This window comes from Myotis yumanensis, unplaced genomic scaffold, assembly GCF_028538775.1.
Source record: "Myotis yumanensis isolate MYYU_CA2020_CCGP unplaced genomic scaffold, mMyoYum1.0.hap1 SCAF_12, whole genome shotgun sequence".
Classification (NCBI taxonomy): Eukaryota; Metazoa; Chordata; class Mammalia; order Chiroptera; family Vespertilionidae; genus Myotis; species Myotis yumanensis.
In genome coordinates, this window is record NW_027223763.1 from 10,037,392 (window position 1) to 10,063,460 (window position 26,069).

Consider the following 26,069-nt stretch of genomic DNA (forward strand, 5'->3'; position numbering starts at 1 on the left):
TGCTGTACAATGGTTAGCCCTTATAATCGTGTGTCCAGCTCAGTACCAGGTCTCGAAGCAGCAGTGATCCAAGTATGACAGCTTGGGTTTCTCACCACATCCCGCCTGCTCTCCCTCAGCTGCCTCCCCTCACCAAGCCACTGCGCGCAGGGACTCTGCACTCTGCATCCTAGTCGGCCCACTGCATGGCATACAGCAGACACTCAGTAAGGGTCCCCTGACCCATCCACCACCTTCCAGGCCATAGGGGGGCCACCCCACATATCACTTTAACCACAAGATGGCAGCAGCATCCAACAAATGTGCCCAACTCTGCAGGAGGAGGGGAGCCTGCTCAGGGCTCAGGCTTCCTCTCCTCCCTCCACCTCCTTGTCTGGAAACTCCCGGGACCGCAGCCTGGGGCTGGCTTCCTCGGTTCCTGGTAGGTCCATCCTGCACTCTGACCCTGCAGCCCCAAGTCAGGAGACCCCCAGGGGCCCACTGTCCCCCAGCACCTTCTCCGTGCCAAGTCCTGGGGGACGAAGATTGCAGGAGCCACCCCTGCCCTCAACAAGCTGTCTCTGGGAAGGCTGGTAGGTGAATGCAGGAGGGGGAGCCCCACCCGCACAGAAGCCGGCAGGGCTGTCACTGCCACCTCCATTCGAGGATGGGGAGGCGGCTCAGAGAGGCACAGTAGCGGGCCCACAGTCACACAGCTGGTACACGGCAGAGCCAGGACTCACACTTGTGTGTCCAACTCCAAAGCTCCTCAGTGTGGGCTCAGGACCCTGTTCCCCAGCCACCCTCACCCTGGTGGGGACACCGGGGCTAGGAGACCCCCTCGCTGGGTGAGCACCTGTTAACCTTCACTGTGCAGGTGGGCAGATCAACCCAGAGAGGACGAACCCCCAAGATCACACAGCAGCCCCGCAGCCCAGCCCCCAGTGTCTGCCGGTACTCACTGCGAGCCTGGGGCAGCGCCCTCACTTCGTTCACGTCGGGCTCGCTGTCCGGGCGGTGCACCTCCACCATGACGTAGTGCTGGTTTGTGCCTGTCTGGTCTGGGCGCCCCGAGGGGGAGGGTGGTGGGAGGCAGCCCCCAGCCAGCGTGGTCTCTGTGGGGGGACTTCTCAGGTGCGGGGGTGACTGGACCCGTGGGAAGGGACCAATGGGGTGCTGGTTGGCCAGATGGGCATCCAGCGGCCGCTTGGCGCCAGGGTTGGCAGGGGAGATGGAGGCGTAGATGGGGGAGGAGGGCGAGTCCTGCGCTGAGGGGGCCTCTGGGGTGGGTGCGGTGCCAGCCGGCGGGCTGCGGTTCTGCGGAGCCGAGAAGACTATGCCCGAGTGGGAAGAGGCGGAGGAAGGTGGCTTTTGGTCCTGACTTCCGAGCTTCTTCGGCTGGGCAAGAGGTGGTGGGGGGAGGAGGCAGCTTGTAGCCAGGCAGCCCCTCGGCCGTGGACTTGACTTCATCCTGCCAAAAGACCCAGCAGGAGTAGAAGGAGTCAGAGCCCATTGCAGCTGGAAGACCGGAGATCGGACAGCAGAGTGGGCCCGGCCCGGCTGGAATTCCGTCCCAGCTCTATCAGCTCTTGGCCACACTGCGCTGAATAATGCAACACCGAGTGGAAAACTTCTCCCAGCATCTCGGCAGCTGATAAGCCTGGAGATCCTGGCTGCGTCTCTGGGGACGGCACCGTTACCTTTGGGAATTGAAGCCCTTGGCATCAGCCAGGGCTTGTCACAGGGAACGAGACATAATTAAAGCCGGGATGCGCAGGATGGAAAAACAATAAAGGCATTTCTCTGGCTTTTCTTTTTAGGAGATTGTTTTAGCCACTAGAGACGGGAGATGTGACAGGACTGGAGGCAGCGAGTGTGGACAGGAGGAAAGCAGACAGGTGCTGGGGTGCTGTGTGGCCCCGGGCGCGGCACTGCACCTCTCTGAGTGCGCCCCTGGGCAGTGGGGGAAGCCACCTGCCGGCAGAGCTGTGGGATGTGAGGGGGGAGGCGTAGAACGGGTTAGCAAGGTGCCTGCCGCCCAGCAGGTGCTGGGTGAGTGGCAGCTACGGATACTGTCATTACTCTTCCCCCTCCGCCTGTGCCAATATCCGACACTATAGCTCTACGGCAGCACGGGCCCTGTTCCAAAAGCTTTCCCTAAAGTAGCTAGTTTACCTGTTGCCACCAACTTAGGGGTTAGGTACACTCTTCTTACCCTCATTTTACAGGTGGGGAAACTGAGGCACGGAGCGGCCCAGAAACTTGCCTGGAGTCACTCAGTCAGTGGCAGAGGTGGTATTTGAACCCAGGCAGCCTGGCTCCAGAGCCCAAGCCATCTAAGAGTTATTTGGGTCAGAATCACAAAGTGATCTAGACTGCTGCTGTGTGCACCTGGGCCAAAGGTCATGTTCAACTTCCATTTCCATCCCAGTCACGTGACCTCTTCAGGGCGTTCTGCCATGCGCTCCATGTTTCAGTGTTTGCTATGCGAACGTTCAGACAAAGTGACACCAACTGGGGAAGCGAACAGCCTGACAGCCCCACCTAAAACGCTTGGAAGGAGCCGTCCTGGTGGTGCTAGAGAGAGGGGAGGGCACACTGTGCACAGGCCTGGGACTGCATCTGAACGGCCCAGTCCTCTGTCCTCTCCCACTGGCTTTCACCAAGAAGCCGGCCCCCAGGGCCCACACAGACGATGGAGGGCAAAACACAAGGAAAGGGCCAGGGAGCCTCTTACCAGGGGAAACATCTGGGAGGGCGTTTCATATTGCCCTGGACAGCCTGGCCCGTTTCCTCCAGGTCCAGAGTGTTCTAGAAATGGAGGAGGAGACAATGTGAACAAACATAAACCAAGGGGGGGGAACCAGTTTGCTCTCTAGACTCCAGGTCTTTGGCCCCTACGCCACCTGCACGTGGTTTATGTGACTCCTGACGGTCCCACTCCCGCTGGAATTTATTTTATGCATTAAAATTAATGTCAGTTTCCTTGCTAGTCATTTTAAAATCAATTTCCTTTGAGACTCGCTATTTCCAGGCCTCCCTGGGACAACCTGGAGATGCTGTGGGGTGGCTCTGACCTTTACTGGTAATTCCTGAAGCTCGGTGCTGCTCAACACCCTCAGCACCTCCAAACCAAGGCTTCTCTCTGCTGCTCCCTCACAACCCCAGGCAGGTGTGCAAGTGGCAAGATGCAAATGAGAGGCGGATGGGGAAAGTCTCTCTCTCTCTCTCTCTCTCTCTCTCTCTCTCTCTCTCTCTCCCTCTTCCTCCCCACTCATCCCCTCCTCCCTCCCTCTTCTAATTTTAATGGTTCCAACAGCGGGGGGGGGGGGGGGGGGGGGGGGGGGGGGGATGGTTAAGGTTTCAATGGCTGTTACTTGGCAAAAATGCCCATTTCCTCCTTCCTTCCCTAACTCACCAGAAGAAGCCTCATGCTCTCTCAGGCGACACTGAGCTGCCGAAAGGCCATCTCTAGGCCTTTCCTGGGAGGCCAAGCAGTGCTCCTCTCTAAACTGGGCTCTCCTGAGGGCTCTAGGAGCCGTTTCTCCACCCCCACAGAACCCAGGATGGCAAAGCCTCCATGACCAACTCCTAGCTCAAGTCTCAAGTGCAGAGATCAATACTGACCAAGTCATCTCAGTGCTCCATACAGACAGGGCCTGGGACACAGAGGAGGTTAGACATGACCCCTGCCTTCAGCTGCTTAAAGACAGTGGGGTTGACACAAACAAGCATAGAGGACACTGTGCACAGAGTGAGGAAGCACAGGCGTATAATGCAGCGGGGAGGGGTTATCAGGGAAGGCTTCCTGGAGGAGTGAGCACGGATGAAAGCTGAGTCTTGTGGGTAAGCTGGGCAAAGGAGGGAAAGATGGGTGTTTCAGAGGGTAGATCATATATAAAGCAGAAAGGTAGAGGATGTTTGAGAATCTTCCAGCGATTCCACATGAGTCAAGCACGGAGCTACTTGGACCCGAGGGCAGTGGGTTGCCGGGGAGACACAGTCAAGTTTGCCTTCTGCGAAGTTCCCCTTTGCACGATTTCACTCAAGCCACACTAGAACAATGCAGGCATGTCGGGCCTCCATACAGCTCTTCCTTCTGCTTGGAACGTTCTTCTATTCACGAAGCACGCTCAACTCGCTCACCTCCTTTAAGACCTTACTGAAGTACCACCTCCCACCGGAAACCACAAGCCCCACCCCCAACCCTGCTTTATTTTTCTCCTTTGCACTGATCACTATTCTTCACCCAGCAGCCAAGATGTAATCTTTGAAACACAAGTCAGATAATGTCCCCTCCCAGCTCATAACCCTTCAGGCCTTTCCTTCCTACTTGGAGGAAATTCCAAACTCTGTACTCATCCTGCTACTCCCCCTGCCAACCGGATGGAATGGTTCTGCCTCAGGGCCTTTGCACTCACTGCTCCCTCTGCCCACAGGGCTACTGGCTCTTCCCTTACTTCATTTAGTTCTGACTCAGCGAGACCTTCCTGGACCAGCCCTGTCTAAAACAGCATCCTGACACCACCCCCCCCACCCCACCCCACCCCACCCACACACACATGCCCCACTCTAACCCCTGGCCCTGTTTTTCTATGTGAGACTGATCACCACCTGATGTTATACTATTAATGTGCTTATTGTCAGTAGGATAAACACTCCTAAGAGGCAGGATTTGTAACTGCCTGGTCCCTACTCTGTCCTCAGTGTTCAGGACAGTGGCTGCTTGATAAATATTTATTAAGCAAATTAATGAGTCCACAAGTGGACTGAGGAGTAAATGAATCAGCCAATCGCTCTGGCTGTCACGGGGAGGCGGCCTACGCAGGCAGAGAATGGAGTGAGGTGGCTACCGCTCACCATGGGGAGCTGCACAGTGGCCTGGATGAGGGTGAGGGCAATGGGAGGGGATGGAAGGGCAGAGGCTGCTGGGTCATCCTCACGGACCCCCATCTCCAGGGCTCCTCCCGAAGCCTTGAGCATTCTGGGTGGGCCAAGGGCACACGATCATGGGAACCCGCCAACGGACAGGATGCTCGGCCCTCCCGGCTCTGAGCCTCTCACTCCCAGGGCTCCTCATCTGGTCCCATGATGCCTCTCGTGCAAACTCAGGCTGGAACGACTGCCCCATTTCCCAATAAAGCTGAGGCTCCCCTGATGGGCGCCTGCTCTCTCCAGCCCCGTCCCCTGCACACCGCCTCCCAGGAAGATGCTGCTGACGGCCTCAGTGATGCCAGGACAGTTGGGGGTTCCCCGGGAGGTGGAGTGATGAGGTTGCTCTCTCACCCACTGACTAGCAACACCAGCTCTGGCTTCTCTGAGATCACACCCAGCTCTGCCACTTCAGCTGATGGGTGGTGGGCAAGTCACTGAACCGCTCTGTGCCTCAGTTTCCTCATCTGTAAAATTGGGTCATAGCAATCCCTCCCTCATGGGGTTGATATATTCACATCTAAAAAGTGCTCAGAACAGAGCCTGGCACAATATACAAGGGGCGACGGCTGTTACACCAGAAGTCTGAGATCTTGCAAATGAGCCTCAGAGACTGAATAGCTGCAGAACGCGCCCTGGCCCCATAGGAACACCTCGGCGGAAAGGAAGCTGCAGCCCTCGCACACAACCCCCTCCAAACGCCGACATGTAATGCGTCCAGTGCTCCCTGGAAACAGTCCAGCGGGCACCACCGCCAGCCACAGTTAAGGTGAATGGCGAGGTGAGGCTGGGTACATGCAGTGACTTTCCGAGGGTTGGCAGTCACAATCCTGACCTCGGCAGGTGACACGAAGAGTGTCAGAAGCCTGGGACACGCCTACCGCAAAGACCAGAGGGGCCCCCAGCACCGTCCAATGCAGCACTGTCACCTGCCCCCGGATTCCACCTGCAGCCACGCTGGAGACTCGGGTGACAGTCCTGGTGGGACCAAGACACAGGATTCTCTCCTGTGCTGACACATTCGGAACTTGCAGCAGTTACTTAGTCACTCAACAAGTATTTATCAGGCAGCCCTGACTTATGGAGAAGGCCCCGGAGATAAAAGATAAGTGGGCCCCTGTGTCCCCAACACCAAGCAGAGGGCCACACACACGGCAGCTGCTCTAGAATTCTTGTTCAGGATCCATGGGGGGGCTGGCAGTTGGAAAGGGCCCGGGAGAGGGGGAAGGACCCAGAGCCTGAGAACAAGCATGTGTGCTGGACATACAGGGGAGGCGTGACTTTCTCTGAGAAGGAGATCAGAGAACTACAAACTGGAGGACCTACTGTGTGCCAGGCACTTCAGTTACTGGGCACTTCACGTACGTGACCTCATTAGATTCCCAGTGTGAGACAGGCACTAAGATCTCCCCCAGTTCCCATCTTCTAGACATACGTCCAGAGAGGGCGTGGCTTGTCCAAGGCCACACAGCCATTGTACAGATCAGGTTTCTAACCCAGGCCAGGGGGACCCCAAAGCCCATGCAGCCGCTACCTGACCCAGAATTGGATAGGGCCCTGCTACCGTAGGAACTACAGGGCCCCAGGAGTGGCTCTCTCTGGACCAAGAGAGAGCACAGCCATTGTTGGCCCCTGGTCTCAGCCATTCTCTGCTATTAATGGGATCCTGGAGCAAGACTGTGGGCAGGGATGGAAGGTGGAAGGGGAGGGAGGAGCAGGACAAATGGCCAGCCCTGGGAGGGAGGCCTGAGTGGAGCAAATGGCAGACGGGTCGGAGCCCAGCCCTGCCAGACTCCATCTGCCGAATCCAGACGCTCAGGAGCCCCGAGTCCCCAAGCCATGTTCCTTGTGCATCTGAAATAGCTGCAGACAGCAGGCTAAGAGCCCGGGGATGCGTCAGCAGAAACGCTCGGGGAAGAGGCTTCGAGAGGAGGATCAAGGTCAGAGCTCACAGGGAGTCGGCATGAGCATCTTGGCCACCCCTCCCCCACCCCCAGCTTCTTGGGGTCCCTTTTCTCCTACACCCGCTAAGGCCAGTGTCCAGCTGAAGGATTAGACCCAGAGGGATCTTTCTCCCATTCCAATCTGAGGTGCCTGAGGCTCAGAGAGGGAAGGCCACCTGCCCAAGGTCACACAGCAAGGATGGGGCAGGAAGCTGAATCTTATTTCAGGTCTGACTGTCATCCAGACTGCTTCCCACAAGGGCCAGGATGCCCTCAGCACCTGCTGCCCCATCTCTTTCGGCCTCCAAATTCCCTTCCTTTCAGAGAAAAAAAAAACACCCAAAAACCTTAGTGTCTGAGTTGGCCCCGTCTGGGCCTGGATATGCCAGGAGTCTGGTTTGAAGGAACTTGGGGACAAGATGAAATGAAGTGATAAGGGCATTCCCCTGTGCCAGCCTCTGCCAGGTTGACTCCGGATCCTGGAAATGGAGGTGCGCATGGCCCAGGTGCCACCTCAGCAAAATGAGGCCCTTCCCTCGCCCCCCTTCCCTCCGGCCCAGTTCCCTGGTTTCTAGGCCTCCGTCCCCCATTACAATGGGGGGGCTCTTATATAAAGATGCTATTTTCAGCCCTTTGTTCTTCACGCTGCTTTACTCTGATGCCAGGACCACAAGCTCCCCCCACGTCTGCCCCAAATGCACAGGAAGAGGCCTGAGGCGGGTGGAAAAGCTGAGCACTAAGTCACAAAGGCTCCTCAAGGTCACAGGGGGACCAGAGAGGGAGGAGTGAGAATAAGAGAAAAAGGAGCCCGGTGGGTGTGGCTCAGTGGTTATGCGTCGACCAACCCACAATGCCCCCGGTTGGTAAGGGCCCCCATCCCAGGCTCTCACACCACCTTCCACCACTTATCAGAGTGTGAATTCTGTAGATGATTTGAGGCTGCCTCCCCCGTGGACTTGCTGAGCTTCAGGAGGGCAGGCTCGGAGTCTTGCTCATGGCTACAGTGCCCGGCTCAGTCTGGCATGCAGGAGGCGCTCACGGAAGCCTGCTGAGTGAGTGAGTGAATAGATGGGTTTCTTCTGCTCTCCCCGGGGTCTGAGACAGGCCTGAGCTTCTCCACCCTCCTTTAGCCTAGATGAGGAGGGGCATGGAGGCCATGAGCAAGGAGGCTGATGCAGCAAAAGGCTGACAACCACCCCTGCACCCCCTTCTCACCTGCCTGCAGGGGGAGAACGGCAGTAAGGCCTTTAGAGGCAGGGGCTCACCCTTAGGCAGGCCCAGCGAGCCCCTTCCAGGCAGAGAAGCTGGGCATGCAAAACCTCTCAAATCCAGGTGAAAAGGGGCTGTGGTTAAGGCTTGGGCAAGTCCCAGCGGCATCCCACACTCCCAATGGCATCTGCTCCATGTGTACCAGGCTGGCCGTGACCTCTATATCCCTTTTCCTCTGCAGAGCCCTTTGCCAGCCTTTAGAGTAGCCATAAAATCAACTTCCATGAACTCCACGCCTCCAAGTCCACGCCTGATCTCACTGAATCCTCAGGACACCCGCAGAGAGCTGGGCTTTCAGCCGAGTACACAGATGTGGACACTGAGGCTCCCAAAGCTGACGCCACCTGCCCAAGGTGACGCGGCTACTAGTCAGGAGAGTCACGTGTGGGATTGCAGATCCCATGCACTGAAGGCCTCCGCCCGGCCTGCTTGCACGAGTTGAGGAATTCGGAACTGCCGGGCAGGCCGCCGTGCTTGCGCTCGGCTCTGCGGGCCGCCTCCTTCATGGGAGAGGAATGATATTGTTCGGAGGCAGCAGAAAGTCCCAGGGCTGCGTCTCTATTAGGCACATGGGAAATAAACACAATCTGTCGCTGGGGGAGGGCTGCATCTGATTTCCATTGATCGACTGCGTGTGGTTGAGGGAAAAGGCTGCAGAAGGAGCCACATCTGACCTGGGATTGATCAGCGGGCAGCAGGAGCCAGGGGATTCGGGCAGAATGGAAACTGGCTCCATTTGGAGCAACCGTCTGGGGCATCTGGGTCACCGGTAGCCAGTCGCCTGCCACCCTGCCTCTCCGAGTGCCAGGCAAAGGACATTTTCCGATGACAAAGGAGGAGTGTTTAGGAGGCCAGAATGTTAGAAGAGAATCCTGAGTGGCCGGGAGTGCGGTTTCATTTCAGCTTCTGCTCCACATTTCCTGGGCTCCCACTCTGTGCCAGGCCCCGGGTTGGCCCTGGGACACAGACAGGAGAAAGATGTGGTCCCTGCCTGCACCCCACCACCTTTCCCTGCTTACCTGGGGAGACAAACTCCGGAAGAGGCTGAAGCACCTGACAGGCATATTAATGGAGGTATTAGTGTGAGCTCCATGAGGTCAAGGATTTGGGTCGTAAGAAAGAAATGTTTTAGGCAATTGTTCATCCAAATTGGAGGGTTGTTTGTTACTCAGCATCGCTTCAGCCAAAGCTCACGAATACATGGCACTGTTGCAGACCAGGGCCTGGCACTTACTCAGTGGTGAGTGTACATTATTTTTCAGGCTCAGTCTCTGGAGTAAAGCTGCAGCCCTCGACCGAATGCACAGAGACGTGGTGGGAATACAGGGTTGCCATTCCTTTCTGTGCCTCCCCTTGAGTGTTTCCTGGCATCTCCCCACAGAGAGAGGAATCTGAGATAGAGAAGCCTGGGGTAGGGGTGTCTGCCTTGGTCAAACAGATGGGAAGACTGAGGCCGACAGTGGGTAAAGGGCACACTGCATGGTAGGGACACAGCAGAGGGGCTGTGGGGCTCCTGACACCCAGGATGGGGCTGGTGCTCTGTACTCCTGCAGGAGGACTTCCAGGAGGAGGCGTTTCTGTCCTGTGGCTCCACACACAGGCAGCAGGAGGTGCCAAGTCCGAGCCCTGCCGTGTGTGGAAGGAGGGGGTTCCCAGGAGACACCAAGGCCAGGGCTAGCCAGGCAGCAGAAAGAGCTGGTGCCTGCAGAGCTCGTCATCACACCCCTTAGCAGCTCAGGCTGCACAACCTCCCAGGCCCTTCCCGGGACTGAACCTGTTCTTGGTTCAAACCCACCCTCGTCTATTCTCAGCGATCAGAGGCATCTGTTCAAGCTAAGCCAGACTATGTCAGCCTGGCTCTAACCTGCCAGTAGCTCCCATCTCAGAGTCAAAGTCAACGTCCAGTCCTCAGCACCGACCTGCCAGGGCCCTTCCCTGCACGTACCCTGCTCCAGCCGCACGGCCCCCTGGACTTTGCTCAGACACTCCAGACCCGCTCCTGCCTCAGGGAACACCCGCTGTTCCCTGTTTGAAGTGCTCTTCCCAGTAGTGGGCGATGGGCAGGGATATCTCCCCCACCCCTTCCCCGTCGGTACTCAGGTGTCACTTTCTGATCACCCAACCCGTCCCAAATCCCCTTCCTGCTTTATTTCTCCCCTTAGCACATTTACCACTTATCCTGTGCATTTCAGTGGTTTGTCTCGCTAACACCCCAGCATGACCCCAAATTCCATTGTGGAAAGGATTTCTTTGCTGTTCGTACTGTATTCCAGCACCTAGAACTGTACACAGCACAAAGTGAGCACCCAGTCAGCACTGTTAACAGAACAGAGGAAGAGAAGGAGGGAGGGAGGAGAGAGAGACAGACTGACAGATAGACAGATGGACAATGTTAACAAGCAGCTGGTGGGCTCCTCCAGGGAGGCATCACAGCCAGGCCACAGGGGTTAACAGCAGCAGCTCAGAGGCCAGCAGGCCCGGGGTGCATCCTGACTCTACCACTCACTGGCTGAGCAACGCTGAGCAGCATGGAGCAAGTCACTTCTCCTCTGTGAGCTTCTCTGTAAAATGGAGATCGTAGCAGTGTCTACTAGTTACTGGGAGGGTCAAAGAAGATATGATTGGAAAGCATGATGCCAGTGCCATGGCAAACTCCAGACAAATGCCAGCTGCTATTATTAAGAAAGGCCCCAAGTATGGGCCAGGCTCTGTGCTAAGCATCAGGGATACAGTCGCCACCTTCAAGCAGCCCAAGGTCAAGGTGGGTGCAGATTATTAGAATATAATGAGACAAGAGCCATGACAAAGGGAAGTCCAGGGTGCTGGAGGAGCCAGAGGCTAAAAGTCTGGAGAGAATCAGGGAAGTCTACTCGGAAGAGGTGGCAGGTGAACTAAGGGCCAAAGAACACACAGGAGGCAGCCAGACCATGTAAAGTGGGAAGAACATCCAGGCCGACAGAGTGTCTGACATATGCAAGTCCGAGAGGCCTCTCCACAGCTGCACAGCACAGAAATGACATCCTCACTTTACATATCCTGAACCTGAGCTCAGAGAGGTGACACCACTTCCCGAGGTCACACAGCAAGGAATGGCAGAGCCTGAGGAAACCTGGGGAGAGAGAGTGAGCACCACGAAGAACCCCAGAGCCCTCCGTGGCTGAGTGCAGACATAAGGGGGTGGCAGGCGGGAAGGGCCACAGCCCCTCTACCTCTGCCCCAACTAAGGGACTCCCAAAGCCCCACCCAGCCGAATGGACGGTACCTCCATCAGGTCTATAAGCCACAGCAGCCGCTCCTGGGGAGAAAGGATGGGCAAAAGGCAAAAAGAAAAATACATCAAATAAATATTAGGGATGGGGTGGGCACAGAAAAAACCCCAAACCCGTGCAGGCATGCACACACACACACACAGGAAAAATAAACACAGTTCTCTTTTTTCACTTCGAAGGCTTTGGTCAGAGGTAATGGAAGGATGGGGAAGAAAAGGCCCTGTTGCTACGTTCATTCTAACTGCCTGCGTGAAGGAAACCTCACTGCTCTGCAGAAATGACACTCGTCCTTGAGAAGGACCTTCAGGAGATGGTCATTCACCTTGGGGCAATCCTGGGACTCTCCAGCAGGTGGCGCTGCGGTCATTATTCCCATTTGGCAGATGGAAAAAAAAAAACACAAACGGAGGCTCGAGAAGGGATGTGACTTGTTCAAGGTCACACCTGCTAATGAGAGGGAGAGCCTGAAGGAGGACCCTGTTCAGAAGACTTGATCAGGGGAAACCTGGATTTCCAGGGCCGAAGCCTGTGCAGCAGGAAAGCTCAGAGTCTGAGAAAAGCAGCCCACTGCAGGCTGCTTCCCGGTGGCTGCAGGCCCCTCAGAGCCTGGCTGTGCATGTGGAGGGCCCTGGGTGGGACGCAGATTAGAGAGGGTGTGGCAGATCCCCAGCCCAGAGCTTTCCAGAAGCCTCCCTGTGTCTGCAAGGCCCTGGGTGCAAATCCTCAGGGGGGTCTTCCCAGCCAGGTTGGGAAAGGACAGAAAGAACTGAGGCTTCACCTGCCCTGGGCTGTGGGCAGCATCTCTGGGTGCTGGCACTAGCAGGGAGGGGCTCATCATTGCATCCTCCAACAGCTGGGGAAAGCAGCTCCAATGCAAGGGGAGACACTGAGGCACTGAGGGGTGAAGTGACCTTTGCACGCTGCCTCTCCTGCCTGGGCAATCTTCCTTTAGAATCCACCTCTGAACCTGGCGGTGCGGCTCCGTGGTTCAGCATTGACCCATGAAACCAAGAGGTCCCCAGCTCCATTCTGGTCAGGGCACGTGCCCAGGTTGCAGGCTTGATCCCCAGGAGGGGGCGTACAGGAGGCAGCCAATAGACGTCCCTCTCATCTATGTTTCTATCTCTCTATCCCTCTCCCTTCCTCTCTCTAAGCTCAATTAAAAAAGAAAAAAATAATAATAAAGAAGAATCCATCTCTGAGAGCTCACTCTGGCCTTGGTTAGTCCTAATCTGACATGCATGTGCTACCTGGTGGGACACAGACTTCCATAGCTACTCACATCTGAAGCTTGGGGACCCCTTCCATCCGTTCCCCCAAAGCTTCCCGCTCCAAGTCATCCCATGGCCTTTCTGAACTCTGCCTTCCCCAGGGTGCCCCAATCTGCAGGGTCTCTCTGGCAGGGCAGGGTGAACTGCCACACCTGTGACTTAGCCTGGCCACGGGCAGCACTTTTCTGGGCTGGGACCCCTGCCCAAAGCCCTTCCCGGGCATAACAGTCACCCTGGCTCCTCTGAGTCCCGCAGCCTAATCTTCCCTCAGGGCCTCAGGCTACTGTGGCCAGCGCCAGCAACAACGTCAGACCATTTTACACATGGGAAACTGAGGCCCAGAGAAACCACAGCTAAACCTAAATCTTCTGCTTCCCAGGCTAGAACACACCCCATCCCAGCACCCCAGAATTGGAGCCTGCAGTGACTCGGTACCCTGCAGTCTCATGGGGCCATCATCAGGGCACATCAGAGAGTGTACACAGGTGGGGACAGCTCTTCCCTGCCCCAGAGTGACCTGCTCATCCCAAAGCATGATATTGTCTCCCCCGAAGCCACATCCAGAGCCTACAGGAATGCACAACAGCTTCTGGGGTCACCCCAGGAAGGGAGTAGGACCCCTGGGGATAAAGGTGACTCAGTGGTAGGGGTAGGAGGCAGAGGAGTAGAAGTTCACCCAGAGCTTTAAAAAAAAAAAAAAAAAAAAAGCCAGGCTGAGCTGGGAACTGGGATCTGCAAGGGGAAGATATGCCCACTGCAGCTGCTTCCCGGTGGCTGCAGGCCCCTCTGTGCCCACTAACCACCAGTGTCCACAGCCCTGCACATCACTGCACCCTCAGAGCTCCAGCTCCTGCAGCAGGACAACGTCCCAAGTCTAATTAAGACTCTACTGCGAGAGCTGCCATTTCGCCATCTGGGAACAATATGCTGAGGCAACTCAACCATCCCTCCCTTTTCACGGAGAGTGGTGAGGAGTGATCCAGGCAGGAAAGGAGAATATGGAGCCCAGTCAGATCTCCCGACCTCCCTCCCCACTCTCCCGCTCACCCCGACAGGGACAGCAATGACGGGATTGTCCCTGTAAGGGACGGCAATCCATTTCCTCTGCCCCTTCCTTGCTAGACCTCCTGGGATTAATTTGCTTCCGAGCATCCTGAGGGCAGAACCACGCCCCGAGATGGACCACATGCTCTTGGGGGGAGAGGAGGGTTGGAGAGTGTAGGAGAAAACCAGGCTGGGTGTGGGCTTCATGACAAGAGGGCGTGTCTTGGGGAAAACCCAAATCGCCACGCCTCTTCTGCTGTGAGCGCCCCCCTGTTTCTCATGGAGCCTCCCTCAGATTATCATTGTTTTTCCCACCTGTCTCATTAGCTTTGATCTTTTCTTTCTCCCCCAGCCCAACCCCCCTAGACTGTGAGCCCCATGAGCCAGGGCCATATCTCTTCTCTCCTAGAGCCCGTGCTTGGCACGCAGCAGGCCCTCCACTATTATGAGGTTTTTACAGGTGCAGAAACAGGCTCAGAAAGGCAGGCAGAGAGCTGGCAAGTGGTGGTGCTAGTATTTGAACCTGATGGTCTCACTCCAAAGCCAGGACAGTCGCCCCTCAGTATCTGTGGGGGACTGGTTTCAGGACCCACATAGATACCAAATCCTTGGATGCTCAAGTCCCTTCTGTGAAAGGGTACAGCACTGCATACAGGCTTACGACAGAGTGCGCCCGGCATCCCTTCATTCACACGCATCCAGCCTAGCGCCTGATGCACGGCAGGTTCAAGTTTTGCATTTGGGGTCTTTTTAGGGTTTGTTTTTCCAAATTATTTCCAATCCATGGCCGGCTGAATCCACAGATGGGAAATCCATGGATACGGAGGGCTGACTGTCTCTTTACTTTCCCTCTGGCCACTGTGCAGGGACAGGGCAGGGACACTCACCCTGGCCGAGCTGACGGTGGTGGAGGTGCCGTGGCTGCCTGTGGACGAGCCTGTGTCACTGTAGGAGACCATGGAGTAGGTGTCACCGGGCCCAGGGCCGGGGGGCTGCCGCGCCTTCATCGACTCGATCTCCCTCCTCAGCACCAGGTGATCAAAGCGGTCCAGGTCTTGGGGGGAAATGGTGCCTCTCACCTCAGAGAGGAGGGAGAACTGGAGGCAGGGACAAGTGGGGCACTCAGCAGGTGGGATGGCTCCTGCTACCCCCAGTGACCTGCATGCCACCTTGACCACTGGCCTCCCCTCCTCAACCCTCAGTGGCTCCCCACTGCCCTCAGGAGAAAGTCCAACACCTTGGCCTGGATGCTGGGCCAGCACCCTCTGGCCTCTCCTCCCTGGCACCTTAGCAGGCATGACTGCAGCAACCGGAACACACCAGAAGCTGCTCCCCCCACTTCTCTCCGAACTGCACTGACTCTGTGAGGTCTTCCCAGATGCAACCACGCCCAGTGGGTTCCTCACTTCTTCCTTGTGCAGCCTCGGAACCTCAGACTTCCACCAGAGCGAGTTCTCAAAGCCAGCAGCACGGCAGGCACCGGGCTTGTAAGAACTGCCGGTGGCCTACGCCCACCCACAGATGTGCATGCAGAGTGAACAGGCCAGGGTGGGGCCCAAGCACTGCTTTTTAAAAAAATCCTCACCCAAGGATATTTTTTCCATTGCTTTTTCAGAGAGAGAGAGTAGAAGGAGGGAGGGAGGGAGAAAGAGACAACGAAGCGAGAGATAACACATTGATTGGTTGCCTCTGGCACATGCCCAGAACAGGGGGAGGGGGGCAAACAGGGAGCGAACCCGCAACCCAGGTACATGCCCTTGAATGGAAATCAAACCTGTGACCCTTTAGTGTGCGGGCCGACGCTCTAACCACTGGACCACACTGGCCAGGGCCCAAGCATTGCTTTTTGAAAGCAATCCAGATGATTCCAAATGTGCATTAAAAGCCACTGTGTTAGTTAGGGCCTCGATCACAGGAGACTTTAAATGACTGTCTCCCCAGGAGTCTGTGGGCTTCCCCGGGCAGGGGACCATCGTGGTCACCAGTCTCTGCCCAGGGTTCCGTTAGGCCTGACTCCTTGTGGGTTCTTAGTAAAGGAGGGGGGACCTCGGGAGGCAGGGAGGGATGCAGAGCCCTTGAGAGCTGCAGCCAGGCCCCAGCAGCCCCCCGCCAGCCTCTCCCTTGCCCAAGGAGGGGTGCCGGTCACCTTGGCGTGGGTGTTGAGCAGCTCGAACAGGGCCATGACCAGGGCCTCCACGGAGACGCTGCCGCCTCGGTACTCCTCCAGGTAGTAGGCCATGGTGGCGCGCTCCTGCTCGTTCAGCAGGTGCCGCGCCTGCTCCTCCAGCAGCACGCGCGTCTGGTTGCCCAGGCTGCTCAGGGTCACCTGGGAGCCGGCCGGCCCCTTGTAAAATCCCAGCTGAAAGACAGAAGATGGAGCTGCCCTGGAGACAGTGGCCAGGCCCGGCCAGCGACCACGCTGCCGGGGCATGAGGTCGGTCCCTCCATGGTCTTGTCCCCTGCCTCCCCCCTCCTTCTCCCCTTCCCACCCCGACAAACCTGCAGGACACGCTACCGATACGTGCTGAGGGCATGTGGCCCCTGCAGTTGCAGTTTTATGTCGTACATGGCACTTGTACACGTATTATCAGATCCTCGTGACCATTCAGAGGGAAGCAATGTCATTAGGGTTCCCATTTAGTCCTCTAGGTCTCAATCTCTCCCTTATTCAATTGGGGGTAATAGTAACTTTACTTCCAAACTACACTTAGATGGGCGGGCACACACTCCAGCCCCTCCCGCCACTGTCTCTACCATCATCAGCGTCTAGGATGCCACCGGTCTCCCCTCTGCCTCTCCCTGTCACCACACACACAGCAGCTGAAATGATCTTGTGAAAACACGATCCCCTCATTTTGCTCCCTGCGTAAGCCTCCAACGGCATCCCATCACTTCAGGTGAGAAGCCAAACCCTGTGTGAGCTGGCCACCCACCTGGGGGCATCCTGTCCCCGCTCCCCCTTGCTCACTGCACTCCCAGGCTCTCCCTTCTTCCAACAGGCCACGCCCTCTGCCTGCTGGGGGCTCTGGCACAGGCTGGGGCCTCTGACTAGGTCAGCCCCTCCGGCTCCTGCACCAGACTTTCTCTCACTCACTTCTCTCTGACCTTCCGTTCACAGCCTAAATATCGCCTGTGCCTACTTCAGACAGCCTTTCCCTGTCTCAATTAGGTGTCCCATCTGTCATTCTCTCGTAACACTCAGCACCTTGTCGTGATGGCAGTGAGCATCTCCTGTAATTGGACCTTGGCGTAGTTCGTTTTGTTTTTTCGTGTGTCTCCTTCACTGGGGGTGACCTCCTTGAGGGCAGGGATCTGATCTGTTCTGTTCGTGGCTGTTAACCCCGGTGTCTGGGATGGTGTCCCGGGGGTGCCCAGAGCTGGGAGGCACTCACAGGCATGTGTGGGATGGAAGATGGACAGACAGACTGCCCAAATGAATGAGCTCATGTGTGTGAGTCGCTGGCACACATGCCAGGTCCAGAGCTCCCCCCACGGAGCTCAGAAGAAGCCAAGGACAAGGACGCCTGGGGATGGAGGGCACCCTACCTTGTCTGCTCCTTCTGTGGTGGGATCCCCAGGAAACCTATCGAGGAAGAGACGCATGGTCAGCCGCACCTCTGAGCAGTTCAGACGGGCACGGGCAAGGAAAGGGTTGGTCTGCAGCGGGGTGAGCAAAGCTTTGAGAGAACTGCGGCCTCCACTCGCTGGGGCAATCAATGAACATGAACCCCTGGGCAGATGGGCAGTTCCCAGCCTCCCAGTCAAGCCACGTGGACAGCAATTCTAAAACCAGGCACCTACAGTCCGGGCAGGACAGGAGAGAATAAGGTTACAACTGATCCGTGGCCTCTGGGTCAGGCCAGTCCTAGGAAGGGGGGCGGGGCGAACGGAGCCTTAGAGATGCGACTTGGCTGCAGCTGGGTTTTTAAGCAGCAGCCAGAAATCCAGTTTTTAAAAAAATGGGAAACCTGGGACCTTTTTAAATGTTTGTAACTAATTTAAAAAATTATAATACTGTGTAGACGAAAAGGGAGAGAGAGAGAGAGAAGGAAGAGAGAGAGATGCGCTGGGTGTGCTTGGCCTGGGAGGGGCACCGCCCAGTGTGAGACTCGGGATGGAAATCCAAAGGTGACACATTCCGACAGTAGTAACTACTCAGCCATCCAGCAATGACATCTCATCTGAGACCCTCCACCCGGGGAACTCCAGAGATTCTCACAGACCTGGGAGAGGGGCAGGGCTTAAGACTCACTTTTCAGACAAACAACTAAGGGCCCAAAAATAAGGTAAGTGACTCGCCAGAGGCCAACGAAGAACAAGAGAGCTGCGTGGTGCAGTTCAGCTTTCCCTGGGAAACGGGCCAGGAGAGGAGAGGGACTCGCCCAAGGTCGTGCACAGAAATGAAAGGGGCCCCGGGCTGAGAACTGGTGCGATCAGGACGGGACGGGACGGATCAGGACGTGGTGCAGGGGCAGGAGGAGGACACAACTGGCTCTCAGAGCGGGCCCCGGGGTCCTGAGGCTCCGCGTAAGCAGTAGGGCCTGACCCTGCTGAGTTCGTGGCGGGGTCCCCAATCCGGGAACTGGCGATCCACTTGGTCTCGTCCACGGTGGTGCGGGCGTGGGGCAGCCTCCCTACGTCCTTCACCGTCAGGATGAGGTGCTGGGATGACTTGAGCAGCCTGACCGCCTCGTCGTGCAGGATGTTGAGAAAGCTCCGCCCGTTCACCTCCAGAATCTGGTCCCCGACCTGCCAAGACCACAGCACAACACAACACAGTCACCTGGGCTGTTTGCAGGACACAGACTCGTGCCTGGGGCGTCAGAGCCCTGGTCCTGTCCCAGTTCTCCTGCCGGCCAGCCTGCCGAGGAGGAGGTCACCGAGGCTCAGAGAGGTTGTGCAGGTGCCTGAGGGAGACTCAGCAAGTCCATGGCAGACAACCTTCCAATCCCGATCCTGAGCCCATGCTCCCGTCACCTCTTGACCTAGCAAGGGTTTGAGGGGTGAGTCTACCACCAGCTTCCCAAGGACCCCCTTATCCAGAAAACAACAGCCCCCTCAGGGGCCGGGGTGGAATGGGCTGGGATTGGGGCAGGATGAAGCGAGAGGCGTGAAGGCACACTTCCGTCGCTGCCCTCTGCGCTGCCCCGCTGCGGAGAGCTTTACCCCCAGCACGCATTCTCACATCACCTCCAGATATACACAACATTCTCATTTACTCCAGAAAACAGGCAGTAAATGGGGAAGCCAGCCTCTCGTTAAAGCAGTAACATACGCTGGGATTCTTATAACACGCAGGGAGTTTTATTCCGTAATGAAAAAACACGAGTTTTTAATGAAAGGATTAAAAAAACAACAACGCCTAACCTTCCAATAAAAAGAAATATGTGACAAAAACAGCAGAGGTTGGTGGGAAGGTGGTGTGGTGTGAGATGGACACATGTGAAGACTTGTGTCTTGTTTGAACTCGGGTGCGGGGGGGGCTGGTGCTCCCCTTCCTGTGATGGTGGGGGGCCTGCAGCTCAAGGCCAGGAAAGGGCTGTGCAGCGTCACCCCCACCAAGGCCGTGAAGGGCAGCCTCAGAAGCTGGTTATTCCAGTTATTCGTGGCTGCTCTGCCTTCTCCCCAGGTCCCCTGCCTGCTGACGGCTCATGATCAACCCCCAGGTGGATTTCCCAGCATTTTTCAAAGCAGGGTTTAGCGAAGGCGAGCCAAATGGGAATTTGGAAGAAGAAAGGGAGGTAAACAGATGTGATCTCAAGGCTGAGAAACAACACCCTGGTCCCCAAGACCCTTTCTTTTAACATCCCTGCTGCATCGGGGAGTTCCTAATACAGGGTGGTTACAAAGGCAGACTTCCCCCGTCTCCCCTGTGCCAGCAATGCTGTGTGCGGAGGGGGCCCATGCGCCCCTGCCTCAGCGGCCCATCCTACAACGCTCACTACTGCACACCCAGTCAGCGCCAGGCTCTGCTGGGAGGCCGTGTGCGCCAGACCGACCGCTCCTGCTGCCTAGTCGAGCGTGGGCTCGGTCTTGTGCTATCAGTGGGCTTTCCCGCCAGCCTCTCCACACTGTATCCCCAGGGCCCAGAACACAGTGGGAAGAAAAATTCATCAAATGAATGAAAAGCCAGACACCCATCCCCCTCCACGCCTAGCTCTGGGACCATTTCTGCCACAGCCCAGGGGGGACCAGCACATCACACCAGCCTGGAGTCCCAAATTTCAAACCGCAGTTGCCCAGATGCTGACTGTGTCCCAGGCACCTTCTCTGTCCCTTTACATATTCTTTTTCTTATTTAGTACCTTCAGCATCCTGAAGAGCAGGTATCATTGCTCTCCATCTCACCAGAGAGAACACAGAGGCTCAGAGAGGTTAAGTACACAGGGGGTGGTCACAGAACTCGCGGGGAGGACAGTGAGGGTGCAGCCCCCGCAGGCTGGCTCCAGGGCCCCAATGCTGCCAGGAGCTCTGCCTGGGGACACGCAGCATCTCTGCAAATCCAGCAGATCCAAAGCCACCGACCTGCTGGCACGCCCTGGCCTTCCCTCAGCACCCAGCTCTGACAACCCAGCCTTCATTCCCCTGAGCAGATCCTTCAGGAAGTTGCACCAACCTTCACCTTCCTCCACCCCTCCAGCCCCCAACCTGGGTCCCTCTCTCCTCGCACCGGGGCTCCTGAGCCAGCACCCCACCTCCGGGCATTTACACCCAAACTGGCCTCAGACCTTGCACCAAGTTAATAATTTTTCCTCCACTTTTTACTTTCATGACATCCCTCCTTTCTTAAAAACTTCCAATGACCGCCCCCCCCCCCCCCGCCCCACAATCCAGGGGGCAGCAAAGCATCATGGTTAAAGGGTTTCAAAGACCATCAGAACGGGGTTCAAACGCTGACTCTGCTCCTTCCATGACGTGTTAGCTCAAGCAAATCCCCCAATAGCTTTTGTGCCTCAGTTTCCTTGGGTGTAAAAAGGGGTACTAGCCCAGGACTGTCCTCCAATTTCCTAGTCATCAGCACCTGTTCCCCCTGCCACCAACAATATCACAATTCTCTCCCTCTCTGCCTCCCTGAGCTCCCTAATTGAGAACCCCGGGCCCCTGAGAATGTGGGCAGCCCCAGGTGGACTCCTTGGAAAGGGCTTGGCGCATGGCAAGTGCTCAGTAAGTGCTTTTGCATGAAGGAGTGGGTTTTGCCACTTCCCACCTCGGCTCGGGAGCCCCTGCAGCCTCTCCCCCCAGGGGCTTTCTCAATGCCAAGAAGCAGTGCCGTGGTGACATGACTGTGAGTGAAGGGGAAACGGCGCCCTGCTGGGCCCACTTGCACTCAGGACATGGCAGTGGGGCCTCGCCTTCCCTCCTTCCCTCCTGAGTAACGGAGGCCCCACCGCTCCCGTGTCCAGCTGCTCCCCCAGCCAAAGCCCAGGCCACACTCTCCATCAGCTGAAGTGCTGTTTTCCTAAGGATCCCTCTCAACAGCTTTGGCTTTGGTTACTAAGCGAAGGGAATCCATTTTAATCTTCCTCACACACGTGACTTCATCCCAGTTTAATTTTAAAAAGTAGCCTCAGAGATGGGGTTTAGGGTATGCAAGCCTCTGCCTACAGGGCTAGGCCGGGAAGGGGGCTCGGAACAAAGGAAAGGGCGACTCCATCCCAGGAGCATCCACCTGGTGGGGGGAGGGGAGTGTCCCGACACTGCATGGCACCTACGTCTGCTACAAAAATGTACTCGCGGTTTATCTGGAATCAGATGTAAACGAGCGTCCTGTATCTTTATTAGCTAGACCTGGCGAACCGTGTCAGTCACCACGGGGCCAATGGTTTCCGGGGTGGGGGCTGCGTCTGCGCTATGGTTACCAAACTTCACTTCTTGTCCCTGAGCCCGGCTCCTGTCCTGTGTGCGGTCCCAGCATGCCCAGCACACCACTTACTTCTGTCTCCTCCTCAGCATGAATATCTGAGAAGTCACAGGTTTTGCTGTGCTAGTCACATTTCCCCCTCAGGCCTGTTTAATAAACACAGATTTGAGTCCTGAACAGCCAAGCCCATTCCAGAAGGGCAGAGCCTAGCCCCAAAGATGGAGCCTAGCCCAAGAGCCTAGCCTCATCCGAAATAGCCTCACTTAGCCCTGGGAGCCGACCCTGGTCTGAACACGAGAGAGGGGAGGGGAGGGGAGGGGAGGGGAGGGGAGGAGAGAGAAAGAAAGAGAGAAAAAAAGAAAAGAAAAGAAAAGAAAAGAAAAGAAAAGAAAAGAAAAGAAAAGAAAAGAAAAGAAGATAGATTTGTGAGAAGCAGCTCACGTGTGACCCACCTGGGGAACAGGTGTGAAATAGGAATCGTACTCGGGAAACCTCAACTGAATGGGGGTACGTGATCCCGTCTTCCTCGTCTCTCTCCAATCCTCTCTCGTCTTCCTTCTTCCTCCAGGGCCCGTTTTAAACCTGAAGTTCTGGACGGGGCTGGCCTTGGGGTCCCCACACAGCCCTCGGCAGCATCTGGGTTGGTCCGAGACTCCCATTTCTCCGTGTTCATTTCTCTCTCAAATTCTCTCCTTGTTGGGGAGCTTCCCGAGGTCCGGGGACCTTGTCAGCACAGCTGTCTGCCTGCTTGCTCAATGTCATTTGGAGTCCACAAACCAGTTTCAAACAAACCCAGTGTCCCCTGCTGCTCACAGCAGCCCCGTGGGGCCAGCGGGCTACGAAGCCCCATGCCTAGGGTGCAATGGAAACATGCCCCTAGGTCTGAAAACAGGCCACCAAACAGAGGAGCCATGTGGCCCTGCACAGCTCTAAAGTACCGTCCGAGACTCAGTGTTCCCATCTGTAAAGTGGGCATGACATTACCCACACTTTTTGTGAGAATCAAAGGGGACCACTCGGTACAGAGCCTGACACCACAAGAGAGACTTTCAATAGCTTGTCCTTCACTTCCCTTCCCAACGGAGGCCACAGGCTGGGATGTCAACTGAATTGTTCAAGGTCACTGGTCACGCAGGAAGTGAACAAGGAGCCAGCACCTGAGCCGAGCTTTCCACATTCTTCCTACCACCCTGTGCCGCCCTCATCCCAGCATGTGCCTGGCACACAGGAGGCATTTAGTAACTGGTGAAGGGACAGGAGGGATCGCCCTCCTCCTCTCCACTCACTTCCACTCGCTTCCCCTTTTCCTTTGGTTTGTGAACTTGGATTTGGCATGTTAATGGTCTTGATCTGACTTCCCTGTCCCCCACCCCCCGCACCTAAAAAAAAACCCCTAAGAGCTCTATGTGTTGATTCATTGAAATGTTACTTTTTCTTACCGATCGAAGCCAGCTTTGAGTTAGATGACATGGGTCAATAAGGCAAAAAGTAAAGAGGCAAAGAGGCTGCGACCACCAGCCCTGCAGATGGGGAGACCGAGGCCCAGAAAGCATGGGGACGGGTCTGGGGCCAAAGCTCAGACCCTCAGAATAATTAGCCAAGAAAAATTCACACTGCCCAGAACTCATCAAGACACGACCCCCCGGAGGAAGGAGAGACAGGTGCAAAGAGTGATGGAGTGTCCAATATTGCTCAGCCTGCCATCGGGCGCCGATGGGGAGGACATGGAAGGATAAACGAATAAAGGTGGCTTGATTTTATTTGTCACCACTGCCTCCTATTTATCACCAGCGATGGAGGAACGGAGGGCGGACCATGGGAATGCCCTTCATTTCAAGGCAGAGGAAAGACTCCTCCATCATCCACAGCCCATCGAGTGACAGGCTCAGATCTGGGGTGCTCTGAGGAGAGCATGCGGGGACAGCAGCAAGGACAGGACACGGATCTCCCCCAAAGCTGGCCAGCCACCAGCAGCAGGCACTCACGTCCTCTGGGCCTGAGGTCCACGGGGAAAGAGCTCAGCAGGCTTGGGAGTGACCCCACTCAGGGAAGGGTCCCCTCTTTCTCCCTGAGACCCAGGGAGAATAATGTTACTGCGCTAAGCCTTCTTTCCCTCAAAACTCAGGACTGAGACCACCAACTGTTATACTGTTATGCAGGCGAAGTCAGCGGCCATCTGGTGTGTGGTTGTGAGCACAGACCCAGGAGTCTGCCCTCTGGGTCTAAACCCAGACTCTGCCACTTGCTCTCTGTGTGACCTTGGGTAACTTCCTTAACCCCTGCTTGCCTCAGTTTCCTTCTCTTCCACGTCAGGTAGGAGACCTGCCAAGTACTGAAAACAACCTAAGTGCCCACAGAGGAGAGTGGCTGAATCAAGTCAGGCAGAGCCACAAAGTGCAGCTCCAAGCAGCCGCAAATAAAAACAAAAAACAAAGACTTCTGTGCACTGACATGAAGTGATTTCCAGCATATTCGATTTTAAAAGTTAAGGTGCAAAACAATACCAATAGCATACTGCCTTTCGTCAAGGAAAGGAGAAAGATTACATGTACCTAACTGCTTTTGCAAAAAAGAAACAGGAATAAACCAAAAACCAGTTTGTTTCGTTCCCTGGGAGGAGCGAGGAGCGAGGAGCGGGAGGAGTGTGGGGGAGAAGGGATACTCTGCATATACCTTTTTTTTTGCATAATTTTGATGTTTTAGTTCCTCAAAGTGAAAGTAAATCAATAGAGGGAGCCCAGTTGAATGCCAGTGGAAACAAAGGGGCCTGTTTCAAATAAGTAACAGAACTAAGCTGAAGAGGAAAAGGAACAACTAGCCCAACACAAGACTTTGACTCCAAACCCTCAGTTTAAAGACAAAATGAGTTGCTAACAAATGAGAACCTCAACTTAGCACGTTTGTTTTCCACAGTGGAATGCACGAGGCAATTCTGAAACTGCTTTTGTCTCGTAAGATGGGGCAAGTGAGTAAATATGTTGGGCCTTCTAGATGAGAACCAAGTGCCCCCTCAGGGCCAGCACTAGGCTCGGTGGGGGGGCTACAGTAGGTACCATATCAGTTTCCTAGAGCTGCTGTGACAAAGTACCACAAACCTAACGGCTTCAAAGAACATGGACTTACTATCCTACAGTTCTGGAGGTCAGAAGTCCGACGTGGGTCTCTCTTGGGCAGAAGCCTAACTGGGAGCAATTATGACCACGGAAGGGGGGAGCTTTAAAAGCCAGGCAGTCGGACTAAGCAAACTGAAGGTTTACAGTTTATTAAGCTCCCATTCAGAGGCCAGTTCACAAATCCAGCCAAGACAGCAACCTAGGAAGGATGGAGAAGTTGGCACAGCCAGCGGGGAGAGCCTAAAACAGTCACCCAGCATGTGCGGGTTTCTCGGGAGAGAAGTCACCTCCCAGCTCCTTGGGAAAGCTGTTTGCCCTCTGTGCGGACTCATCAGCTACCTGAGACTTTCAGAGGCCTTTACCTGCCAGCACCCACACTCACACAATTAGGGCTGCCATTTTGGGGTGCTTATCATATGCCAGGCATTGGATTTTACATGCATAGCTCATTGTGTCCTGACATCATCATTATTATTATTACTAGAGGCCCGGTGCATGAGTTCATGCACAGTGGGGTCCCTCGGCCTAGCTGGCGATCGGGGCCAATCAGGGCATCTCATCCAGTCCCAATCGGGGCTGATCAGGGCTGATGGGGACCTGCCGGCCTGGGGGAGGGACCGCGGGAGGTTGGCCATGGGAGCACACTGACCACCAGGGGGCAGCTCCTGCATTAAGCGTCTGCCCCCTGGTGGTTAGTGCATGTCATAGCTGTTGTCCGGTCATAACGGTCGCTTAGGCTTTTATATATACAGATTATTATCCTATATAATAAAAGGCTAATATGCAAATCGACCAAATGGTGGAATGACCGGTCGTTATGACGTGCATTGACCACCAGGGGGCAGACGCTCAATGCGGAAACTGCCCCCTGGTGGTCAGTTTGCTCCCACAGGGGAGCGCCACTCAGCCAGAAACCGGGCTCACAGCTGGCCAGTGCAGCGGCTGTGACAGCAGCCTCTCCCGCCTCCACAGCAGTGCTAAGGACCCCTCAGGGGATGTCTAACTGCAGCTGGCAGGTGGACATCCCCCAAGGGGCCCCAGACTGTGAGAGGGCACAGGCTGGGCTGAGGGACCCTACCCCCACACCCGCAAGTGCACGAATATCATGCACTGGGCCTCCAGTTATTATTATAAACATTAGTAGTCGAGAGCCTGGAATCTACCTGCAGCACAGCCCTACCTCCACAATCCCTGGGAAGGGAAGCAAGATGCCGTCTCTGAGGTTCAGGGCTCGTGGCCCCTGCACTCTGGGAGAGGCAGCCCGTCCTCTAAGCTGGAGCTCAATAACATGTAAGTTATTACCCACCTCTTACCTAAAGAGCCAGGGGATTTCCAAGTCCCCAAAGCAATCAGGGGCTGCTGTGGGGCCGGGGCTGGCGCGCCAGTGA

At 55.9% G+C, this 26,069-nt stretch overlaps 1 protein-coding gene across 1 annotated transcript in view; it reads right to left on the reverse strand.

The window, feature by feature from the left end:
- Positions 1 to 26,069, reverse strand: part of WHRN (whirlin) — a 63,098-nt gene that overhangs the window by 3,256 nt on the left and 33,773 nt on the right. Inside the window, 8 exon segments of the mRNA XM_070430771.1 lie at positions 942 to 1,399; positions 1,401 to 1,450; positions 2,044 to 2,051; positions 2,727 to 2,790; positions 14,595 to 14,804; positions 15,854 to 16,066; positions 17,254 to 17,290; positions 18,254 to 18,456. Coding sequence (XP_070286872.1) covers positions 942 to 1,399; positions 1,401 to 1,450; positions 2,044 to 2,051; positions 2,727 to 2,790; positions 14,595 to 14,804; positions 15,854 to 16,066; positions 17,254 to 17,290; positions 18,254 to 18,456 — 1,243 coding nt within the window.